General features: G+C 36.5%; 4 protein-coding genes and 1 long non-coding RNA gene across 11 annotated transcripts; 2 read left to right on the forward strand and 3 right to left on the reverse strand.

Annotated features, from left to right (window-relative positions):
- Nucleotides 1–148: 148 nt before the first annotated feature.
- LOC117608393 (tyrosine-protein kinase transmembrane receptor Ror) lies at nt 149–7,233 on the reverse strand. 3 transcript variants are annotated; one of them, XM_034333445.2, is made up of 9 exons: nt 6,828–7,233; nt 2,826–3,041; nt 2,652–2,740; nt 2,442–2,582; nt 2,065–2,227; nt 1,718–1,998; nt 1,434–1,607; nt 1,205–1,363; nt 149–764 (listed from the first exon to the last, which is right to left on the reverse strand). In XM_034333445.2, the coding sequence occupies exons 1-9, from the start codon at nt 6,883–6,885 to the stop codon at nt 462–464; spliced, it is 1,584 nt and encodes a 527-aa protein (XP_034189336.2). In that variant the 5' UTR covers nt 6,886–7,233; the 3' UTR covers nt 149–461. The 3 variants fall into 3 exon arrangements, with proteins under 3 accessions (XP_034189336.2, XP_034189337.2, XP_034189335.2); XM_034333446.2 differs by having other exon boundaries at nt 2,065–2,164; nt 2,442–2,603; XM_034333444.2 differs by having other exon boundaries at nt 2,442–2,603.
- Nucleotides 5,930–12,749, forward strand: LOC117608395 (sodium channel protein Nach). Of its 3 annotated transcripts, none has more exons than XM_034333451.2 (6): nt 5,930–6,059; nt 10,097–10,199; nt 10,258–10,450; nt 10,519–10,679; nt 10,751–10,894; nt 11,040–12,749. In XM_034333451.2, exons 2-6 carry the CDS (start codon nt 10,111–10,113, stop codon nt 11,713–11,715), a joined length of 1,263 nt encoding a protein of 420 aa, XP_034189342.2. In that variant the 5' UTR covers nt 5,930–6,059; nt 10,097–10,110; the 3' UTR covers nt 11,716–12,749. The 3 variants fall into 3 exon arrangements, with proteins under 3 accessions (XP_034189342.2, XP_034189343.2, XP_034189341.2); XM_034333452.2 differs by lacking the exon at nt 5,930–6,059 and adding an exon at nt 8,166–8,780; XM_034333450.2 differs by lacking the exon at nt 5,930–6,059 and having other exon boundaries at nt 10,066–10,199.
- Nucleotides 10,085–11,074, reverse strand: LOC143306128 (uncharacterized). Its single transcript, XR_013063560.1, has 3 exons — nt 10,977–11,074; nt 10,765–10,907; nt 10,085–10,186 (listed from the first exon to the last, which is right to left on the reverse strand). It is a non-coding gene; the product is annotated as an uncharacterized LOC143306128 (long non-coding RNA).
- Nucleotides 12,615–16,250, forward strand: Kap-alpha3 (karyopherin alpha3). Of its 3 annotated transcripts, none has more exons than XM_034333447.2 (9): nt 12,615–12,748; nt 13,614–13,716; nt 13,792–13,996; nt 14,068–14,228; nt 14,292–14,518; nt 14,615–14,980; nt 15,053–15,287; nt 15,350–15,441; nt 15,514–16,250. In XM_034333447.2, the coding sequence occupies exons 1-9, from the start codon at nt 12,683–12,685 to the stop codon at nt 15,604–15,606; spliced, it is 1,548 nt and encodes a 515-aa protein (XP_034189338.1). In that variant the 5' UTR covers nt 12,615–12,682; the 3' UTR covers nt 15,607–16,250. The 3 variants fall into 3 exon arrangements, with proteins under 3 accessions (XP_034189338.1, XP_034189339.1, XP_034189340.1); XM_034333448.2 differs by having other exon boundaries at nt 12,619–12,759; XM_034333449.2 differs by lacking the exon at nt 12,615–12,748 and adding an exon at nt 12,849–13,106.
- On the reverse strand, nt 15,506–18,600 carry mRpL3 (mitochondrial ribosomal protein L3). Its single transcript, XM_034333461.2, has 7 exons — nt 18,297–18,600; nt 18,116–18,209; nt 17,805–18,035; nt 17,608–17,739; nt 17,376–17,536; nt 17,122–17,305; nt 15,506–16,689 (listed from the first exon to the last, which is right to left on the reverse strand). The coding sequence occupies exons 1-7, from the start codon at nt 18,347–18,349 to the stop codon at nt 16,447–16,449; spliced, it is 1,098 nt and encodes a 365-aa protein (XP_034189352.1). The 5' UTR covers nt 18,350–18,600; the 3' UTR covers nt 15,506–16,446.
- Nucleotides 18,601–18,857: the final 257 nt, after the last annotated feature.

Here is an 18,857-nt window from a genome sequence, read left to right on the forward strand (position 1 = left end):
GAACAAAAGACTATCGTATCACAGCAACAATATTTCTTCGTTTCCACCATTTTCAAATTTAATCTGGCCTATGATTTAACAAATAATACTTGATCGAATTATGAATAGAAATTAGAAGTGAACCGTCGGGTCAGAAATATTCTTTACAGAAATTTAATAAAAATTTTATTATTTAATACAATGATCGCGTATGCTGGAAACATCTTTCGTATTTGTAAAAATATCGAATAGAGGAAGCGATGTTCACGGATGGAATTCTACGGTACGAACCTGTAACAATCATGTACAATTCCCTTTCTGATCCCTAGTTAATAATAAATTATTTCAAAGTACATATGTTACATTCCCTTAGCATTACAAATGTATTAATACTATTTCCTGGACAACGAAAGTTCGTCGAACTTTCACGAGTTCCCTGATATCATTGACTTTAATCTATGTCATCGTTATCAATGAATGATTCAGTCCGATAAGGCTGGTAAAGTTTGCAAATATTCGTGGGGTTTGGTTGGGGCTGGCAATAAATAGCCGTCAGGATCGAGAACATCCGGTGTACGAATGGTAACTGGCCCTTGAGGTGGCCTCGGCAACGTATACTGTTGGATGGATTTATCTTTCGCTTTCTCAAGCCTCTCTAATATTTCAGCGAATTTTATTCTGTCTTTCGGATCCGTTTTCCAACATTCCCTCATTAATTGGCACACGAATGGCGGACATCCTTCCGGTGGGATCAGCATTATTCCTTGGAATATCAATTTAACTACCTGAAATAATGAGCAATAACTTATAGCTAGGAAGTATAAGAATATATACAGGGTGTTCGACAACAGGTGCGCAAAATTTTAAAGGGTGATTCTAGGGATTAAAATAAGATGAAAATCAAGATTAACGAAATAGCGTTTGCGGCTTTGTTTTCCAGTAATTAACGTTTAAAAATTCGAGTAAAGAGCGCCTGAAACCTGCAACCCGCCCAGCACCGACGACTAAACGTTAGGTCAACAGGGGAAGGTACCGAGAAACGGAATAGCACGAGATAAGTTTCTACTACTCAACGATTCTTGGTTATGACTGTACTTTCCCCTGCTGACCTGACGTTCAGTCGTCGGTGCTGGGCGGGTTGCAGGTTTCAGGCGCTTTTTACTCGAATTTTTAAACGTTAATTACTGGAAAACAAAGCATTATATTGCATTTGATTTTTCCTCACCTCCTCGTTGTTGTGCCCGTAATACGGTTGCTTGCCGAAAGAGTAGACTTCCCATAAAACAACCCCGAAACTCCAGACGTCACTTTCCAGGGTGAAACGACCGTACATCACACTTTCAGGTGACATCCACCGAACGGGAAGAAGTCTAGAACCTCCTATCTGTAATGAAAAAAAGAATTTCACTCGTTGCTTAAGGATTCAGTTTTGCGAATCTGTTGTTTCGATGTACCTTATAATAGTCGCAAGTGTATACGTCTCGTGACATCCCGAAATCTGCGATTTTCACGATCAGATCCTCGCCAACGAGACAATTTCTGCAAGCCAGATCTCGATGGACGAATCTCTGACCCGATAGATAAGTCATACCAGCCGCGATCTGGATCGTTATCCAGTGCAGAGATTCCTGAAACATGGGAAATTAATCCATTAATGGTTTTATGCTGTCAAATTTCATTACTAATAAAATTCTGAAAGAAAAGGGTTAAATATATACCGCTTTGTTAAAGCAATTACCTGAGTCAAAGGTTGCAGACCTGGTTTCGACGATCTAAGCTGTCGGGAGTTCGATCGCAGAACTTCAGCAAGATCTCCGAAGGGCATATATTCGAATACCATCCAAGGGCTGCTGTTGCCATCGCGAAGCACCACCCCTTTCAAGGATAAAATATTTCGATGTCCAAACGTGGACATGATGTCGACCTCTCGCATAAAGTCTTCTTCAGCCTCGCGCGACGCGCTGTCCTTCAGCACCTTTATGGCAACGATCTCCTTCGATTCTCCGGTGCTTAATTCTCCTGATTAAATGTAACGATCATTCTAATTTTTCTATCGGTCTTCTCGATTTAATGATTCGTTTCTACCTTTATACACTTTCCCGAAGCAACCCTCGCCAATGTCCTGCAGGAACATGAGAGATTCGCGCTGCAGAATCGGTACTTCCGGCGAAGCGCAGCTGAAATACTGTGGATTAGGTGTGTACTTATTCGCTAGTAGTAGTCCCTTTTTTAGGTTCATTGGTGTTCCCTGAAGCGAACGTATGCAAATTATTCTTTATCGATTTCGTATCGACGAGCTAAGGCTAATCCTTTAACGATTAAATCACGCCGTATCGCGTGATCCAACGTCAACCTCTGAACATCCGATCACGCGATACGGCGTGTTTAAACGTTGCTGTTACTATACGCGTAATGCTTTCATTTCCTCGAGGTTTAATTAAAATGGAATTTAATCGACATACATCCAGAGAATTCCTCTGCGATTTCACGTTGTAACTCCGTTTCTTCACGCAGTAAACTATGCTCAACAATATTGCTAATACCGCGACGAAAGCTAGAGCAATTCCTATTATTTCAGGTACCCTTTGTCTTGATCGCTCCACCTGTTGGACAGTATGAAAATACTACAAACTATGTTTGCAAAAGATTGCACGTAATTTCAAATAATTTACCTGTTCAGCTTCTGGAAGAGCGGTTGTGCTATTGGTAGAGTTACCATTTGGGGGTATTATATTAGGTATGGGTCGAGGGGTTAAGGGAACTGAAAGAAGAAAAGAAAGTATACATATTAAATTCTTTGCGCGTTTACAAATGCTAAAGATTGCACGAAAATGTATCGTTCGTACCTATTAAACGGTTCGGACACTTCAGGTCCGTCGTCGGAGGGGATACATCATGGGGGCAGACGCACTTGGACGTGTTGTCGTCGAAACTGCGACAAGCCGCCTCTTTTCCACAAATGTGAGGTCGATCTTTGCATCCTGTGATCTCCGAGTTCCCGTTGATAGGCTGTAACCTCACTATTACTTCCGATTGCTGAGTGGACGTACTCGTCGATAAATCTGGAACAATATTTAACGTGTTATCTCCAATTGTGTCACTATCTAATGGGTTTAAGGGTAAATAAAGGCTGCTTTATCTATCGTGGAAGTCCGAGTATCTAATACTTTCCTTTTCGATTCGTACTTCGCGGGATATTTAAAAATTAAAACATAGCCATTCATTGGTCAGTGCTGTCGGTTGTTTTGCTGGTACCAAGTTAGCATGATTGGAGGAGGAGGAGGTAGACAAAGACGGACAAAGCTATCCCGTTCGAAAATGGCGTGCCATTAAATAAATCCCACTTAGCATTAAAAAATAATTATTGCTAGAATATCTATAAAAATTACACGTAAAAGTTCCTACGTTCGCGCATTATAAGAATCTATCAGAAAAGTACATAAATTGTTCCTAATAAACGAATAACTCATAATTCTTCGGTATTAATTCATGCAAGCGACGCCATTTTGAAGCGAGTTAGGTATGCTTGTCTCTGTCGCACTATCCTTGTCTACCACTTCCTCCAATCATGTTAGCCCGGTACCAGGAGAACAGTCGACCGCACTGTCCAATGGACGACGTTGTTTCAATTTTTAAATAACCTGCGAAATTGAATTGGTAAAGCGAGTTTATTAATCTGCACCGAGCACGGAATCGACGACGCTGTGGAGAGAGCGCGTTCGAGAAGCGGCAAAATGGAAGACGAGTTAAGGTGAAGCGGGCGAACTTAAACGACGGACGGTTTAATAAAGGGCGAGCTGGTAAGAAAAAGGGCTACATATTTGGATTGGGCCCGACTTGGATGAGACAGTGAAGGCATTCATTTCGTGCTTGAAGCTTGTAACGGGTCAAAGCGTTATCTCTGCGGTCAGCGCCCCCCGACAACGAGTCTCGCTATGTGTACCTATTATCGCCCCCGTTATTCCCTGCCATCCTATGCATCTATACCACCATTTCATCGTTCCTCTTCCACCGAATACCCATGAGTTTCGGTATTCTCGAAAAGGAACGGTGCATTTATATCCGAATCAAAACGGTCCGGATACTTGGAAATTGACCGCTAGCTTTCTTTGAAATCAAGAATCCATCGACGCTACTGTATCTGGTAACTTTTCAAATGGGTCTAGGGATATTCTAATGGAGGTACTCGAACTGCTTAGAACTGATGCTTTGTATACAAAATAAATATATTATACACTATACCAAAGGATTTATTTAGTGGGTTGGATCTAGTAAATTAAAATTGTTTCTTAGTTAAGAGACGTTTCGTTACACTTTTACAAAGGAAGCTTCAGATTTTCAGCAAACAATGCACATCAGAATGTTTGTAATCAACAATGAGTGTCCTAGAAACTGCAATTCCACGAAAACGTGTCGATTTATCAGACGGACACGCGGAAGTATAGAAATCAATGGTAAAAGTTTCCAGCTACAAAGCACGCGTACGTATTCTGTTTAATAGTAATGTTTTTATTAGCAATCATCTCTTGAACAATGTTGTTACCTACATCATTGATGACCTCTGCACTTTGTCGTTATTAGTGGTACGTGGAAGCTGTCGATGGGTGAACGAATGACCCGTGATATCTATCGTACTTTGACGCAAAGTTGTGGGGAAAATTATCCTTGTTCTTTTCTATCAGGTTTACGTTTAATCGTGTTAATTAGACGTAATTATAAGACTCGACCGTTCTGTGAATTCTTTTTAACTAATGGTCAGGGCTGGTTACATTTTGTTTTCCACGGAATCCTAGGGTTCCCTAGATGACATTACTTTCAAACTCTAGTTCGTAACTTAAAATGTGTATAAAATATTTGTTTAAATAAAGTTTCAAGAATTGATAACATCCCTTAGGGAGAAAGAAAAGAAATTTTTTTAAAAAATTTCGAGGTTGAAGTTATGCTGGATTTGAAATAGATTCATTTGAAATCAGTTATTACGAGTAATTAGTATCGGATTTAATGGATTTATTTTTAACATTAACCGATAAACAAAACAGCTTTGGTCAGTTCTGTGAAGATATCGCGAACGATCTTTATGGGGGACGATTCAGTTTCGGAGGATGAACCACCCGCGCATATAATGCCCCTATTGTAGTCTCTGTTCTAAACCTCGGATTTGCAAATAAATGTGGTTGCTTGTGTATACGTATACCTTCTGTTCAGTATTTTTCAATTATCCACAAATTTTTAATTTAAATATAAATAATAATTTGGAAAATTATTTATTAATAAAGAAAATTTTTAATAACTCCTGTTTCATTATTTCATTTGAAGATACTAAACAATGCGTTCTGACGTTTGTTTATTTTCCATAGGATTTAGTGTAAATATGTTTGCGGCATCATGTCCAATCAAGCATATCCTGTAGGGACGTGAAAATACGATGAGCTGTGTTACGACATTCAGAGGATTAACATGACGATGAGCAACTCCCTTCCTTCCCTTTTCACGATGTGTCATCGTTATTACTTGTTTGTAATATAATACCAAGCAAACAATGACTCCAGCCTACTGTATACAAAAATATTTTCTTCCAAAATTCACATCAATGCCGATAAATATTATCTTGTTTGATTAGTGAAAAATTGATTAGTGTTAAAGAAGAAAGGGTAAGCTTGGCCCTCTTAAAAATATCAGCTTACCCTTCAAGTTAAATACTGAAATATTTATAATAAATAATTTTAAGCTTTCTATTATTATTGTCAATCAATTGTTTACGTTACGTATTGTTATTTTTATTCTTACTAGAGGATGTTAACGTAGAACACGTGGTTATCATCTTGGGTTACCTTTATCGTAAAGGTCGAACAAGTCGATATTAAAGATAAGTTTGAAGTCAGAAAAACAGGGTCATTTTTTACGTTCGTTTTTTTCCTTTCTTCTTAGCCTTTTGAGGAGCAGTTGACCATTTGTTCCAATAGAGATACGGTTAAATGTGGCTTTATCTTTTTCGACATTACGACTCGTACTTGAACCCATTTCATTTTCAACATATTTATGGAACTAAAGAAACCAGAGAACATTCTGCACCGATACAGGTTAGTGTTATTTATGATCGAACGATGGAAGAAGAGGATAGTAATAATAGTAAAATATAGAAAATACTATAATAATAATAATAGTAATGCTAGAATAATCTAGATAGAAATCATAGAAGTTGTGAAAACCAAAACAAATAACAACTAACGATGAATCACAACTAGAAACATCAATTTATTATATTTATCGTGTTTGTAATAATTTTCACGTTGAATGAATACGCGTTTCATATTAATTTCTTCATTTTTTCGCGATGTTTTTCAGAAATGGCCACACAACGCGACTCTGTTCCTTCGATCATTAGATTAATGGTTGCGATTCCTATATTGGCAAGGCGTCATTTAAATATTATCGAATTTAAATGAAAGCGCGGTTTGTTAAATTTTTCAGCACGATCGGGAAATCAGTTATTTTTATTTTCTTATCGCACTGTTATAAGAAATTATCTTCTTTTATGCAATGCTAGCAATTTTGACCTAACAAACCCGGTTTACGTTCGTTCAATTAGCGGAGCAAATAACTAAATTCTTTTTCAGAAGTGATTAATTTAACTTTCTCTGTATAAAAGAATGTGGAATTCTAGTTCGTTTCACGAAGTTGGTTATTTACCAGCTTCTTATCAGAAAAGTAAAATCAACCTTTGAACGTTTCTATATTTCCAGTTCGTTGTTTATAAACAACAAGAGACAGAATAAAATTATGCAATTTCTGAACGAAATTCCAAGCATTCCGAAGGGAAAATTTTATGAAAATAATAAGAAACCTACCAGTTCGGGTTTCCGCAGAGGAAAGGCCTCTTCTTCGCGGTATCCTCCGTCGTTCCATCGCTTATGGAAGAAAGCAAAATGGAAGAAAACCTTTATTATTAACACTTTATCGATAACAATTATCATTGACACTCTAACGTTCGTTTATTTCCAAACTCCATCGTTTGAATTCCATGAAGATTTCACATTTTTAGAGAACGAAACACAATGATCAATTAATCGCACTGATCGAATGTCTCGGAAGCACCAAGAAATTTTTCAAATTTCCCATTTGAAGTAATCTTATTCGAGGCACGAAATGAAACACCGTAGATAGAAAGATCGAGCCGTAAGCCGGAAGAGGAAGTGGTGTAACTAGGATCCTCTATCTTCGACGGATGCTTAGTCGAAACTAAAGAACGACTAAAGACCGTGTTCGAGAACTCCCTCGCATTGGTGAACACAAAGAAACGCGGTCACACGTACAGACGTACACAGAGAGGTCGGTTTTCATGGAACGCACACGCATTTCGAGCAAGGATTTACGCGGCACCGAGAGTGGTTCATCATCAGAGACTCGACCTACGCTATCGAACAACCAGTAGCCACGTTTCCTCGTAATCTCATTGCCTTTTTTCTTTTTTTTTTTTTTTTCACTCGCCTTAAGGGTAGAGCCTGTTGTTCAGCTTTAATCTTAGACACGTGCCAACTCCACCTTTGAATATTATTTTTGTCTCGTCTACTTTGGATCTACGGGATGTCGGTTCCCTTCACTTCCTTCGCTCCTTTTCATAATGCCATCGTTTCGAGCAATGTACCAATTGACTAAAACCGATGGTAATTAGATGGTCCGATGCGAGAAGGTGCCATTATGATCCTTGGTCAACTGATGCATTCGCTTTCTTTCTTTTTGCATTTTTATCATCGTATATGACGCACGACCAATTGGAAGTGATTCGAGTCACTTTACGTTGTATGCAGCTCTCAATTTCAAAATTTGGCACTTCTATAGTTTCCATCGGTTCAGGAGGCACTTGATTTACTCGAATTTACCTGGAGCTAAATTAAAGAAGCTCGCAACGAGCATCGTGTCGACGAACTCTTCTAATTAATCATTGTTTCTTGGGATATTAAATTGATTAGATTTCGAGCTCGTCATATATCTGTCAGTGAATGTTGTTGGAGCAGAAAGACAATTCGATTAATATTTATTACGTGTCAGCGATGATAAGGACTGGCGAAACAATGGAGAGTTGATATTTTAGAAAATTTCATTTTCTGAACACATTCGTATATTACAGATATTTGGAATAATATTATGCAGCTAAAAGCAACGCCACATTTTTCCACGTACGTAACATCTGATTAATAATCATGAAACACGCAAGCACCGATATGGTAGAGTTCGTGTAAGTAGTCGTGACTCGGTTTCACTTGTTTATCTCGATCAGAAGCTGAAAAGTCGAGTCATTCACGAACGGTTCAACGGAGTGGGGAAAGAGTGGCGCCCAGTTCTGGACATCCAGTGTATCAAATTAATCGCGATACACGCTGCTTAATTATTAGTGGCGTAACGTGTAAGCATGCCAGTACAAATAACTCTTCGTTCGCTTCGGGAGCAAATTTAAAAATGAACGACGGGGGTGATCGCCACTCTCGAAAGAAAAATTACCTCCTAGTTGGTCCACCGTCATAGTAAACCATTGTATCCTACCTCGTATAGGTTTTCACAATGAAAGGGTTAAAATGACATAAATAGTTGAATGATTAGCATTGAAACGATGTTCACACAGTCGGCTGTTCAACAAGACAGCTACCTGATTGACTTCTTTAACACGTGCCACTTAATGGGTTCAAAGGAGCACACCCATGCTCCAGTAGTAAGAGAAATGGGTCGGAACGAAAAAAATGCGCGACGAGGGAGGCGAGAGGGGAATACGTTAATAGTTTTCGAAGAGGTTCCGTCAGAATAGCGTAAGTGTTGTATATTTACATTGGCGTTACAGGCTCACACCTGGACGCAAGAATAGCGCCGTTTCTTTTTCTTCCAAGTATTTTCTCGGACGCCGCGCCACGCCGTGCGTCAAACGACCCCTAACAAAAGGGATCCCCTGTTTTCCTTTCCTTTATATCCTATCAGCTATTGTTATTATTTTATCAGCGGTCCCCGATCATTCCACTCGACATTTGCCATTAAAAATCTCATTTTTAACCCATATCGACCTACGTTACGTATTTAGTAAATATAAATAGGCTCTGTCAAACTCCTTCTCTCGTTATACTTATAAAAGTTGGGTTAGCTTTTTTTTATTATTGAGAAAGTTTTGCGTCGTTTTTCTCTCTAAAAGCTATAAATAGGTATCTGCGAAAAGCTACGATGCCTTTCGACGGGACATCCATCACGGACGTTTGTTACAAATCGTTTATTCCGGGATGAAAAATCTTCGCAGTCGCATTAATATCCGAAGTACAAATAACTAGTCGAATTTTACGATTGAAAGGGGAAGAAATGAAAACAGCTTTCATAGAAATTGTAACACATAGAATTACCTACAGATATTTCAGGGCAATGAATAATTTTGTCGAAATGAAACTCTGAAAGAAAAGTGATCCATAATGGAAGAATTTCCAACTGGCAGGACTTCCGGTACCAAACATATTAATTTTGTTTTGAAAATCTCTAATTTGTTATTTTAATTTAGAAAAAAATGACCACTTGGAAGAGGGTCCTTACTAATGAAATCGAAAGGAAAGGAGGCATCAAGAGGGTAGTTTACACCCGTTTAAGTCGCTCGTGAATTTTCTTGAACACAGTCAAAGACCGGAACGACGTCGGTATGCGTGCAGATGGTGGTCGTAAGAGGGGTAGTCTAAAATAATAAAGAAGCTGGCACAAAGATGAGGAGTGTTTGTATTTCCACACACGATGGGCCGATCCTGTACCGACGAGATGCAACTGGAAAAACGTCTATCCGAAAGACAATACCCGAATGAACCGATAGTAATCGATAGTTTCCTGCGAACGATCGTTCATCTTTCGTTTTCGTCGAACAATACTAGTTATTTGTTCTTTCTTCTGAAGAACTTTTGCGAGTCGAAAAATCTGATTTCTCCCTGTATCGTTGATGCGAAAGATAATATGAATAATATATGTCTGCAGTTGGCATGCGATTCCAGAAAATCAATTCTATTTTTTTCGCTTAAACGAGCAGTTTAAGTCTGCTGTAGAAGATTGAAGCAACTGACGTAAAGAATCGGTATGAAGTATAATTACAAACCATCTTTAGCAGAATTGCGTTCCAGTATGAAATACCGGTCGAAGGAGTACCTTTTGGAGAACACGTTGCATGGTTTTCGATATTTTGCGGACCCAACTCGACCTAAATGGGAAAGGTAATTATATTATTCTTTGATTTATTTAATTAAAATGAAATGGTATTTCTTTTCGCAGAATAATATGGTTTCTTTTGACATTGGCATCTATCATATCTGTTTTCGTTATAATCGTGATTATTTGGGACAAATTTAAAACAGAGCCAACTATAACAGGATTTGATACACTAACAGAACATATTACTATAGACTTTCCTAAAGTTTTCATCTGCTTCGGTTGGAATCAATTGAGCCATTTAAATTTACCAAAGGTAAGTACCATTTTGAAAATGTGGAACTTTTTATCTTAAGATTAATTAATTTTGTAAATTTTGAATAGAACGAAATGTACATATACGAACAATTATACAATTGGACCTGGGAGGAAACAGTTGATTTTGGATCACTAATAACTACTTATGGTAATAAAAACAATTTTCGTAGCATTTTTGAAAAAATGGTACCCAGTTGCAATGATATGATTAAAAATTGTGCTTACAAGTAAGTATACAGTTTTTCATATTTATAGAAATACCATTGAAAAATAATGTATTACTATTTTTTTTAAATAGAAATGCAAAAATACCGTGTAACGAGTTATTTACACCAATGCTGGTTACCGTGGGTGCATGCTGTGTACTGAACACCGTGGAACCCCTTAGAATTACAGATTCTTCGTTGAGCCTTGAATTTGAAGTTCTAAGCCTTCCTTTCAGGTAATTAAAGGATCTAGAAGAAAAAGCAATTCTCATGTCTTTACTCTTCTTTCGTTACTGTTTTTTGAGAAATCGTACTTACCGACGCAACCTCTGTGAAGGATAAAATAAGTTTAACTACTTTTGTCATAATTTTAATTTCCAGGCTTTATTTCACCGAACCCAACTTTTCAAGTCCACTGCCAGGCGAAAGACCAATAATGACAGCTTATTTTCCTCTGGACCTTGAATTTATCCCCGACATAACATATACGACCCCTGACATTCGTTACTTACTTCTTCATCAGCGAGAATGTTTGTACAAGCAGGAAGGTGCAAGTTTGGATGAATGCGAGATCAATTGTATAATCGACATGATATTCAAACAATGCAATTGTTTACCATGGTTCTTACCATCCGTCGATAAGGCAGAATGTTCTTTATCAAAGTATTCCTGTTTAAACGCCTGTGATGTTGACTTGACTCGCTGTAATTGTTGGCTTTCATGCGACCATACATCGTACACCGTCCGAACTGTAACAAAATCAGCCAGTAATATGAGCAAAATTATGTTAAGAAATTGGGTAACAACTCTTTACATAAGGCAAATGCGATTTGGTTTCTTGGATTTACTTGTATCGTTTGGTGGTATTGCGAGTCTCTTTGTAGGATATTCCTTGCTAACATCCATTGAACTAGGATATTATTTTAGTCTCAAAACTTATTGTGGAGCTGTTATTCAATCGTCTCGAAAGCAGTATAATATAATAAAAGTTCATGTAGTGGAGAAAGTACCTCCAAAAGTAGATGTTAATCCAAGATATTATCAATACATCGATTAATTTTACGTGTGCGTTCAATTGCATCTAGTTATGTTCCGATGTGCATTGAGTTTTCTCTAGAAAATTTCATTATCGTCAATATATCGAACACGTAGGGTTCCCTAGATAAAATGGAGATATGGGGGAAAGAAGCCTCTACCACTTGCTAGATATATTTGATAACGAATATCTTGATTATCATTAAAATAATTGATAAATCTGTCAACACATAAAAATACATAATATTTAAATAAGTTTCAATTACAATATTTATTGTATAGCTAAAAAAGTGATGAAAAAATGTCTGGAAATGTTATACACGAGTAGTGGGTAGTGGGGTCTCCTCCCCCAACGTCGCCATTTTCCCTAGGGGAGGTTGCTGTGTTCGGTATCAAATTGCATCTCATTAATTGTAATCATGTATACCAACTAAAATTCAACAATTATTATTCTTATCGTATAGATTAATTTGTATAAATGTATGTACTGGTTGGAATCGAATCAAAGATTTTATCTCCTGTATGATTTGATAAAAATATCTCGTAGTGTAATCTGATTTGATTGGTGAAGGAAAGTAGTATATAGCAAAAAAAAATAGTATTCTGATAAATAATCCATAGTGTTATCTTAGCTTGTGTCACAGACATTTGACTGGGTACGAAGGTGAATATAGTGAAAACACGCGTGTTCCGAAGCGCCACCTTGTTCATTTCCGATGTTCTTTTCGGAATGGTTGAAACGCTGTGTTCGTGTTAAGAAAACGTGACCACGAAGAACGTCGTGTGGCGATCGTGATCAGGGGAACGAGTGTTATACATGATATTGCATTACATATTGACGTAGATTAAGGCTGTCGCGCAACGGCATGCAGTTGTCGAGGTAAATCGGTCGCAGTAACACGGATACGAGATTTTTCACGGTAACAGGAGGTATCCGGGTGCCGGTACATATCAATATACGCGAGCACGAAGGATTGGTTACTGAAAAAATGGCGGCGGAAATGCTAAGCAAGAATCGAATGATGGTTTTTAAGAACAAAGGCAAAGATCAAGAAGTGAGTATCCGGTGTGTCCTTTTGTTGGTGCGCAATTACGTTTATACGTCTGGAAGTTTCGGGGCTATCGTTATGGAGCGGATAAATGCAACATCATTCGCGCCTACTAGTCTCCTTCAACTTTCTGCCAATGTATTTGCATACTTCGTTGTTCTGTTTCGATTTTTCGACATTCCTGCTTACCTCTCGACTTTAAATCAACCGTACGGCAATTGTCGATATAAAATTTAGTCGAATTCTGCAACATTGTATTCTCGAATTGGTAATGGTTGCATTTCGAAACAAGTGGAAAGTGCCGTCACTCTCGACGGGATAACGTCAAATACAACTTCGATAGCGATGATCTATCGGAGAAAATGTAATCAAGTTGAAATATCTGCTCCAAAACTTCGCTAACATCCTACCAATGCCATCGTATTTTACTTCATATAAATAGCATTATATAGTTCTATAGTTCTTTCACTTGTTCGTATTCTTGTATTGTAACCAAAAGCATACATCAAAATATCGCAAGTAATATTGAAATCCTTGATTTATTTGAATACCTTCCAAGTAATTGACGAAATAATATCAGAATGTAAAAATTTTTAACTAAATGGTATTTCCAAGATTCATAAAAATATTATGATATTTATTAATTCCTGATACAAATTTTCATACTGTTTAATTTTGCACTAAGAAACTGCCATGAAATATGACAAGTAAATATATTTAATAAATTGATTTAATTATGTATATTTAGTTTTTATAATTAGGTCATGTATTTTATTTGTATTGTAATAATAACAAATCATTCATAATGTTTCTAACTTCTTTGTTCCTTCTGCAATCTGAATACACAAAGTCAATAAATGGCATATTTTAGGAAATGAGAAGAAGAAGAAATGAAGTGACTGTGGAACTACGCAAGAACAAGCGTAATGAAACTTTACAGAAACGAAGAAATGTGCCTACTACAGATTTAACAGGTATTCTAAAGGAGAAACAGTCAGAGAATATGGAAAAATAAGGACAAGTGATTAAAAAATACTTTTGTTTTTCAGACGAGGAGGAAGTTGATAAGCATTTATCAATAATCAATTTGAAAGAACTAGTAATGAATGCTGCTAGTTCTGACCCGGCTGTTCAATTACAGGCTGTACAGTCGGCGAGAAGGTTACTGTCTTCGGATCGTAATCCACCGATTGATCGGTTAATCGATAGTGGCATTTTACCGATCTTAGTCCTTTGTCTTCAACAGCATGATTAGTATGATAATTTTTATCACGTTTGTTTCGTTATCGCGATTCTTCTATATTTATAATGTTACTTATTTACAGTCCGTCTCTACAGTTTGAAGCGGCATGGGCTTTAACAAATATCGCGAGTGGAACATCACCTCAGACACAAGCGGTTGTAGCTGCCGGTGCAGTTCCACATTTTCTGCATTTGTTACTTTCGAGCCAGCATAATGTTTGCGAACAAGCTGTATGGGCTTTAGGTATGCGATGTAATACGATAATAAAATACATAGTTGAAATTATAACGGAAATTCTTTTTGTAGGAAATATTATTGGAGACGGTCCATCATCTAGAGATTACGTTATTAGTCTTGGTGTTGTACCGCCATTGTTAACGTTTATTAAGCCGGATATACCAATTAGTTTTTTACGTAATGTAACATGGGTAATCGTGAATTTATGTAGGAATAAAGATCCACCACCACCTATTCAAACTATTAAGGATATTTTGCCTGCTCTTAATGTACTCATTCATCACACAGATATTAATGTGAGTGATGAAAGTATATTTACTATACACGAGCATACGGTATATAATTAATTATTAGTTGAATTTCTTACCAACTCGAATGTATATATATTGCAGGTCCTTGTTGACACAGTTTGGGCATTGAGTTACTTGACTGACGGTGGTAACGAACAAATTCAACTGGTTATAGACAGCGGCGTGGTACCTCGTCTTATACCGCTTTTATCGCACAAAGAAGTCAAAGTGCAAACGGCTGCTTTAAGGGCAGTAGGTAACATTGTAACAGGTACAGACGAACAGACGCAGAGTGTATTAAACTGCGACGCGCTTTCATATTTCCCCAATTTACTGACTCATCCGAGAGAGAAAATTTGTAAAGAAGCAGTCTGGTTCCTTTCAAATATAACTGCTGGTAATCAGTCTCAAGTTCAGGCTGTTATAGATGCTGGATTACTGCCTCTTATCATTCGCAATCTAGCAAATGTAAGAAGGATATTTCAATTGAATTATTACCGAATTTAGTTGGATCAGATAATTACATTGTATGTCGTACAGGGTGAATTCCAAACGCAAAAAGAAGCAGCATGGGCAATCAGTAATTTAACAATAAGTGGCAATAGAGACCAAGTAGCACGGATGATACAAGAGGGTGTGATTCCACCTTTCTGTAATCTTCTTTCCTGCAAAGATACTCAGGTTGTACAGGTTGTCTTAGACGGTATACATAGTATGCTCAAATTTGCTGGACCACAAGTTGAACAATTGGCCAATATGATCGAAGAATGTTCAGGTAAGTTTATAAATCGTTCATTTTCTGTAACATTAATATTAACTTTAATAATAATATTCAAGGTCTGGATAAAATTGAGGCATTGCAAAATCACGAAAATGTAGACATTTATAAACTAGCCTTTGATATTATCGAGCAATACTTCTCTGAAGACGTAAGTATCATTTAAATGTTATTTTATCGTTGATTGGATGCAGTTGAAAAATCTATTTTTAATACCTTTCAGCCGGATGACACGAATTTGGAGCCACCGGTTGTAGAATCAACATTTGAATTCGACCAGACGACGACCATTCCGAGCGAAGGTTTTAAATTCTGAGAGGGCCTCCATTATTTCTTATCCGATCGTGCCGTCCCCCGACAAACTCCACTACGGAGCCATTTTGCTTACCCGTTTCTATTTTTGTGTCTTATTCTTGCTCCAACGACAATATGTGGCAGCTTCGACGTGCCACTGCTGAATTAAAAATAATCTTTTCGTTTGTTAATTCCAAAGGTGTAAAACCGTGGCTGGTTGGTATCTTGCCCAAAAAGTAAAGGGGAAGCGAGGGCAGACAACTTAATAACGGAGCAAAAGGGAGGTTCTTAATGAAATAAGAATCTGTTTTTCTTTTATTTCCGATTCTTTTAAAGATGTATGTTACCTTTTTCTTTCTCTTTTCCACACTGCACACATTTATAAATAAACCGATTGGCGGAACGAAACTTAACTGAATGCAGCTAGCGATATGCAATGTACCGAATAAATTATTCTAGTTAAATTAATTAACTTGCTCTCTACATTGAAGAGCAAACAAAATAAGAAAAAGACCTTTTTATCGTTTGATTACGCTGCTCTCCATTCTAACTTGAGATGAGTTTTGGTTAGCGATGTTACATTTATAAAACAATCATGTATATTTTAGGCATGTTAAATTTATAATAATATTGATTACTAAATAAATGAATCAATTGTCTACTCTTTATTAGCTTAATTGATAACTATGAATTATTTCTGTAAGAGGAAGAAGATGAACAATAAAATAAAAGAAACTACTGCGTAAACACGGCAAAATTTCTTTGCCGATTTTTGCCTGTTACCTACGATCTTTAAAGGAAAATATTAAATAGTTTTCCTATTTTTAATTATTAAAGCATTAGTTTATTTACTGTGTTGTCATTACGATTCCGGTTCGTACACAATCGTTGGATCGCTAAATGCATGAACATCGTCCGCGTAAAGATTTTCCGGAAGTTCGGTTTCTTCATTTTGATTCGGCGGCAAATACGTAGGGAAATTAGGCGAAGTATTTTGTTTCGTTGGGAGAATCGTATCGTATAAATAACATAAACCGTATAGCTCTCCCGGTACATTCTGAGCCATTACCCATATTACATTATATTTAGTGTTGATTCGTAATATCTGCAACATATGAATAATCAACAGTTTTAATGCTATAACAGGCTGTTTTAATTATAAAGCTATTTCATTTCGCTTTGAAAAAATAATTATTTGCTGATAATGAGTAACAAGTGTTAGAACACATTTTCTTTTAAATTCAGACAATTATAGTATGTAATAGAAGAATTTCATTTCAACAGATTTGTTAGTCGTAATACTGTATTATTCTTTTAGACACATAATGTAAAATTTTCTTCATATTTTCCTAAGACCATATTTCTCAAGTCAAAATTATTTAAAGCTGTATTGATTAGTAGTCGGAGAAAATAAAATTGATGGATATGCGTATCCTGTTATTTGGTCGTATTTTTCAACAATTAGAAATGTATAAAAGGTATTTGTTTTTTTAAATAAAAAATAGTTACGAAAAGTGAACAAAGTAATTAAACTTACCCTAACACCTTTCAAAATACGCCAACGATTTCCCATGTGGCCAGGCATTTTCGTACCTGGCATTACTCTATCTTTATAATTTCCAATATTACCTGGTCTTCTGTGTGTTTTAGTTTGACCATGAGAAGCAGGCATACCATGGAATCCCCACCTTTTCATAACACCTTGAAAGCCGCGATCTACCCTACGTTCGAAAATAATATTGCAACAATCTTCATTCAACCGAATTTTCACTACAGAATTAAAATATTTACGTTTTCCCTCGAACGTCAACGAACTCTCCTGGTTTGAAATGCGTCGCCATTAAAAGAGTTCCTGGTTGGAGAACCGCGTTTGGTGTAACTACAAATCTTGCTAATACTCTTTTTGGTGTAATTCCAGCTTTTTCAAATATTCTGTAATACTCTTTAGTAAGCTGCAAACATCAATGGTATAAATATTCTGGTCCATTTAGTAAAAGAAAAAACCATAAAAATATCAGCTTACTAATTGTGGATCAATGTTTTCTGCACCAACTACAAGACAACCATTTTTCTGTTTAATATTTTTATGTTTACTGGGTTTAACTGGATCAAACTCTTCTGGTGGTATATATTTTACAACCTCATTATCTATGATCTATAAAATAATAATTAAAAGATAGTTACATGAAAATAGGAAGTATTCCAAATACAATGTAGTACCTGTATTAGAGTAGTTAGCACTTTTTGTCCATTCTTTAACCACATTGGATGCACTCCTATCTTTCTACCAAGTAAACCAGTACGTTTGGAGTTTTTGGTCCATTCTGTAGCTGTTGGAATTAATGATGTATTCAAAGGAGACTTAATCTCAGCATTAAGAAGTCCATTGGTAGATGCCACAACTTCTGACAAAAATTCCTTGTTATCTGTAGTAAGCCCTTCATTGTAGCGCTAACATAAACAAGATTACCATATATTTTACATGGTAGAGAAAAATATTAAAAAGATATTTTAATTTTATAAATATGTACCACACGTGTTGTTTTGGGAAGCCATTCAGGATGACGTTTTTTCGGCTGACCTATTGGTCCCCTATTACGACTGGGAACTTTCATTAAGTCCAAACTGAAATCATTGTATTATTCTTGGTTACAACAAGTAATTGTATTTCTTGCATGATATAAATGCACAAGAAACTCAGTGAATGATTACCTTCGTTTCAAACATTTGCTAAATAATTGACTGCCATTAATGAATGATGCCATAATTACAGATCAGTAAAAGTATGAAATTACAATGCAGTGTAAAATAACAATATACATAACCTCGAACAGCGTTAGAGTACAAAATATTCTTAAACAAATAAAATTCTATTTAAATACAATCATTAATGGATAATGTTATTTTTAATGCACCATGCGATCAACAAAATTATGATAAATTAATTATTTTCATAATCCTGTAGATAATTTTGCGGACGACACATTTTATCATTAGTTACAACGTCGATAAGACAGAATTCCTACAAAAAAAGATCTTATGGTATGTTTTCCATTTGGTTTCTTCAAGTCATTATAAGATGGCGCGGACTGTGGCATTTTAAAGCAACCCTGCGATACCAAAAAACGTGCAAATGAAGCTTATACACTTTCATCTTATTAAATTAATTGTTAAAATAATATGTTTTCTCTTACTACTGATAAAAGATAACCCTTTTGCCATAACATTTCATTAACTGCACATTTCTTACTTTGACAAAACATTTCCCTTCGT

The sequence above is a fragment of the Osmia lignaria genome, chromosome 15 (genome assembly GCF_051020975.1).
Source record: "Osmia lignaria lignaria isolate PbOS001 chromosome 15, iyOsmLign1, whole genome shotgun sequence".
Lineage (NCBI taxonomy): Eukaryota > Metazoa > Arthropoda > Insecta > Hymenoptera > Megachilidae > Osmia > Osmia lignaria.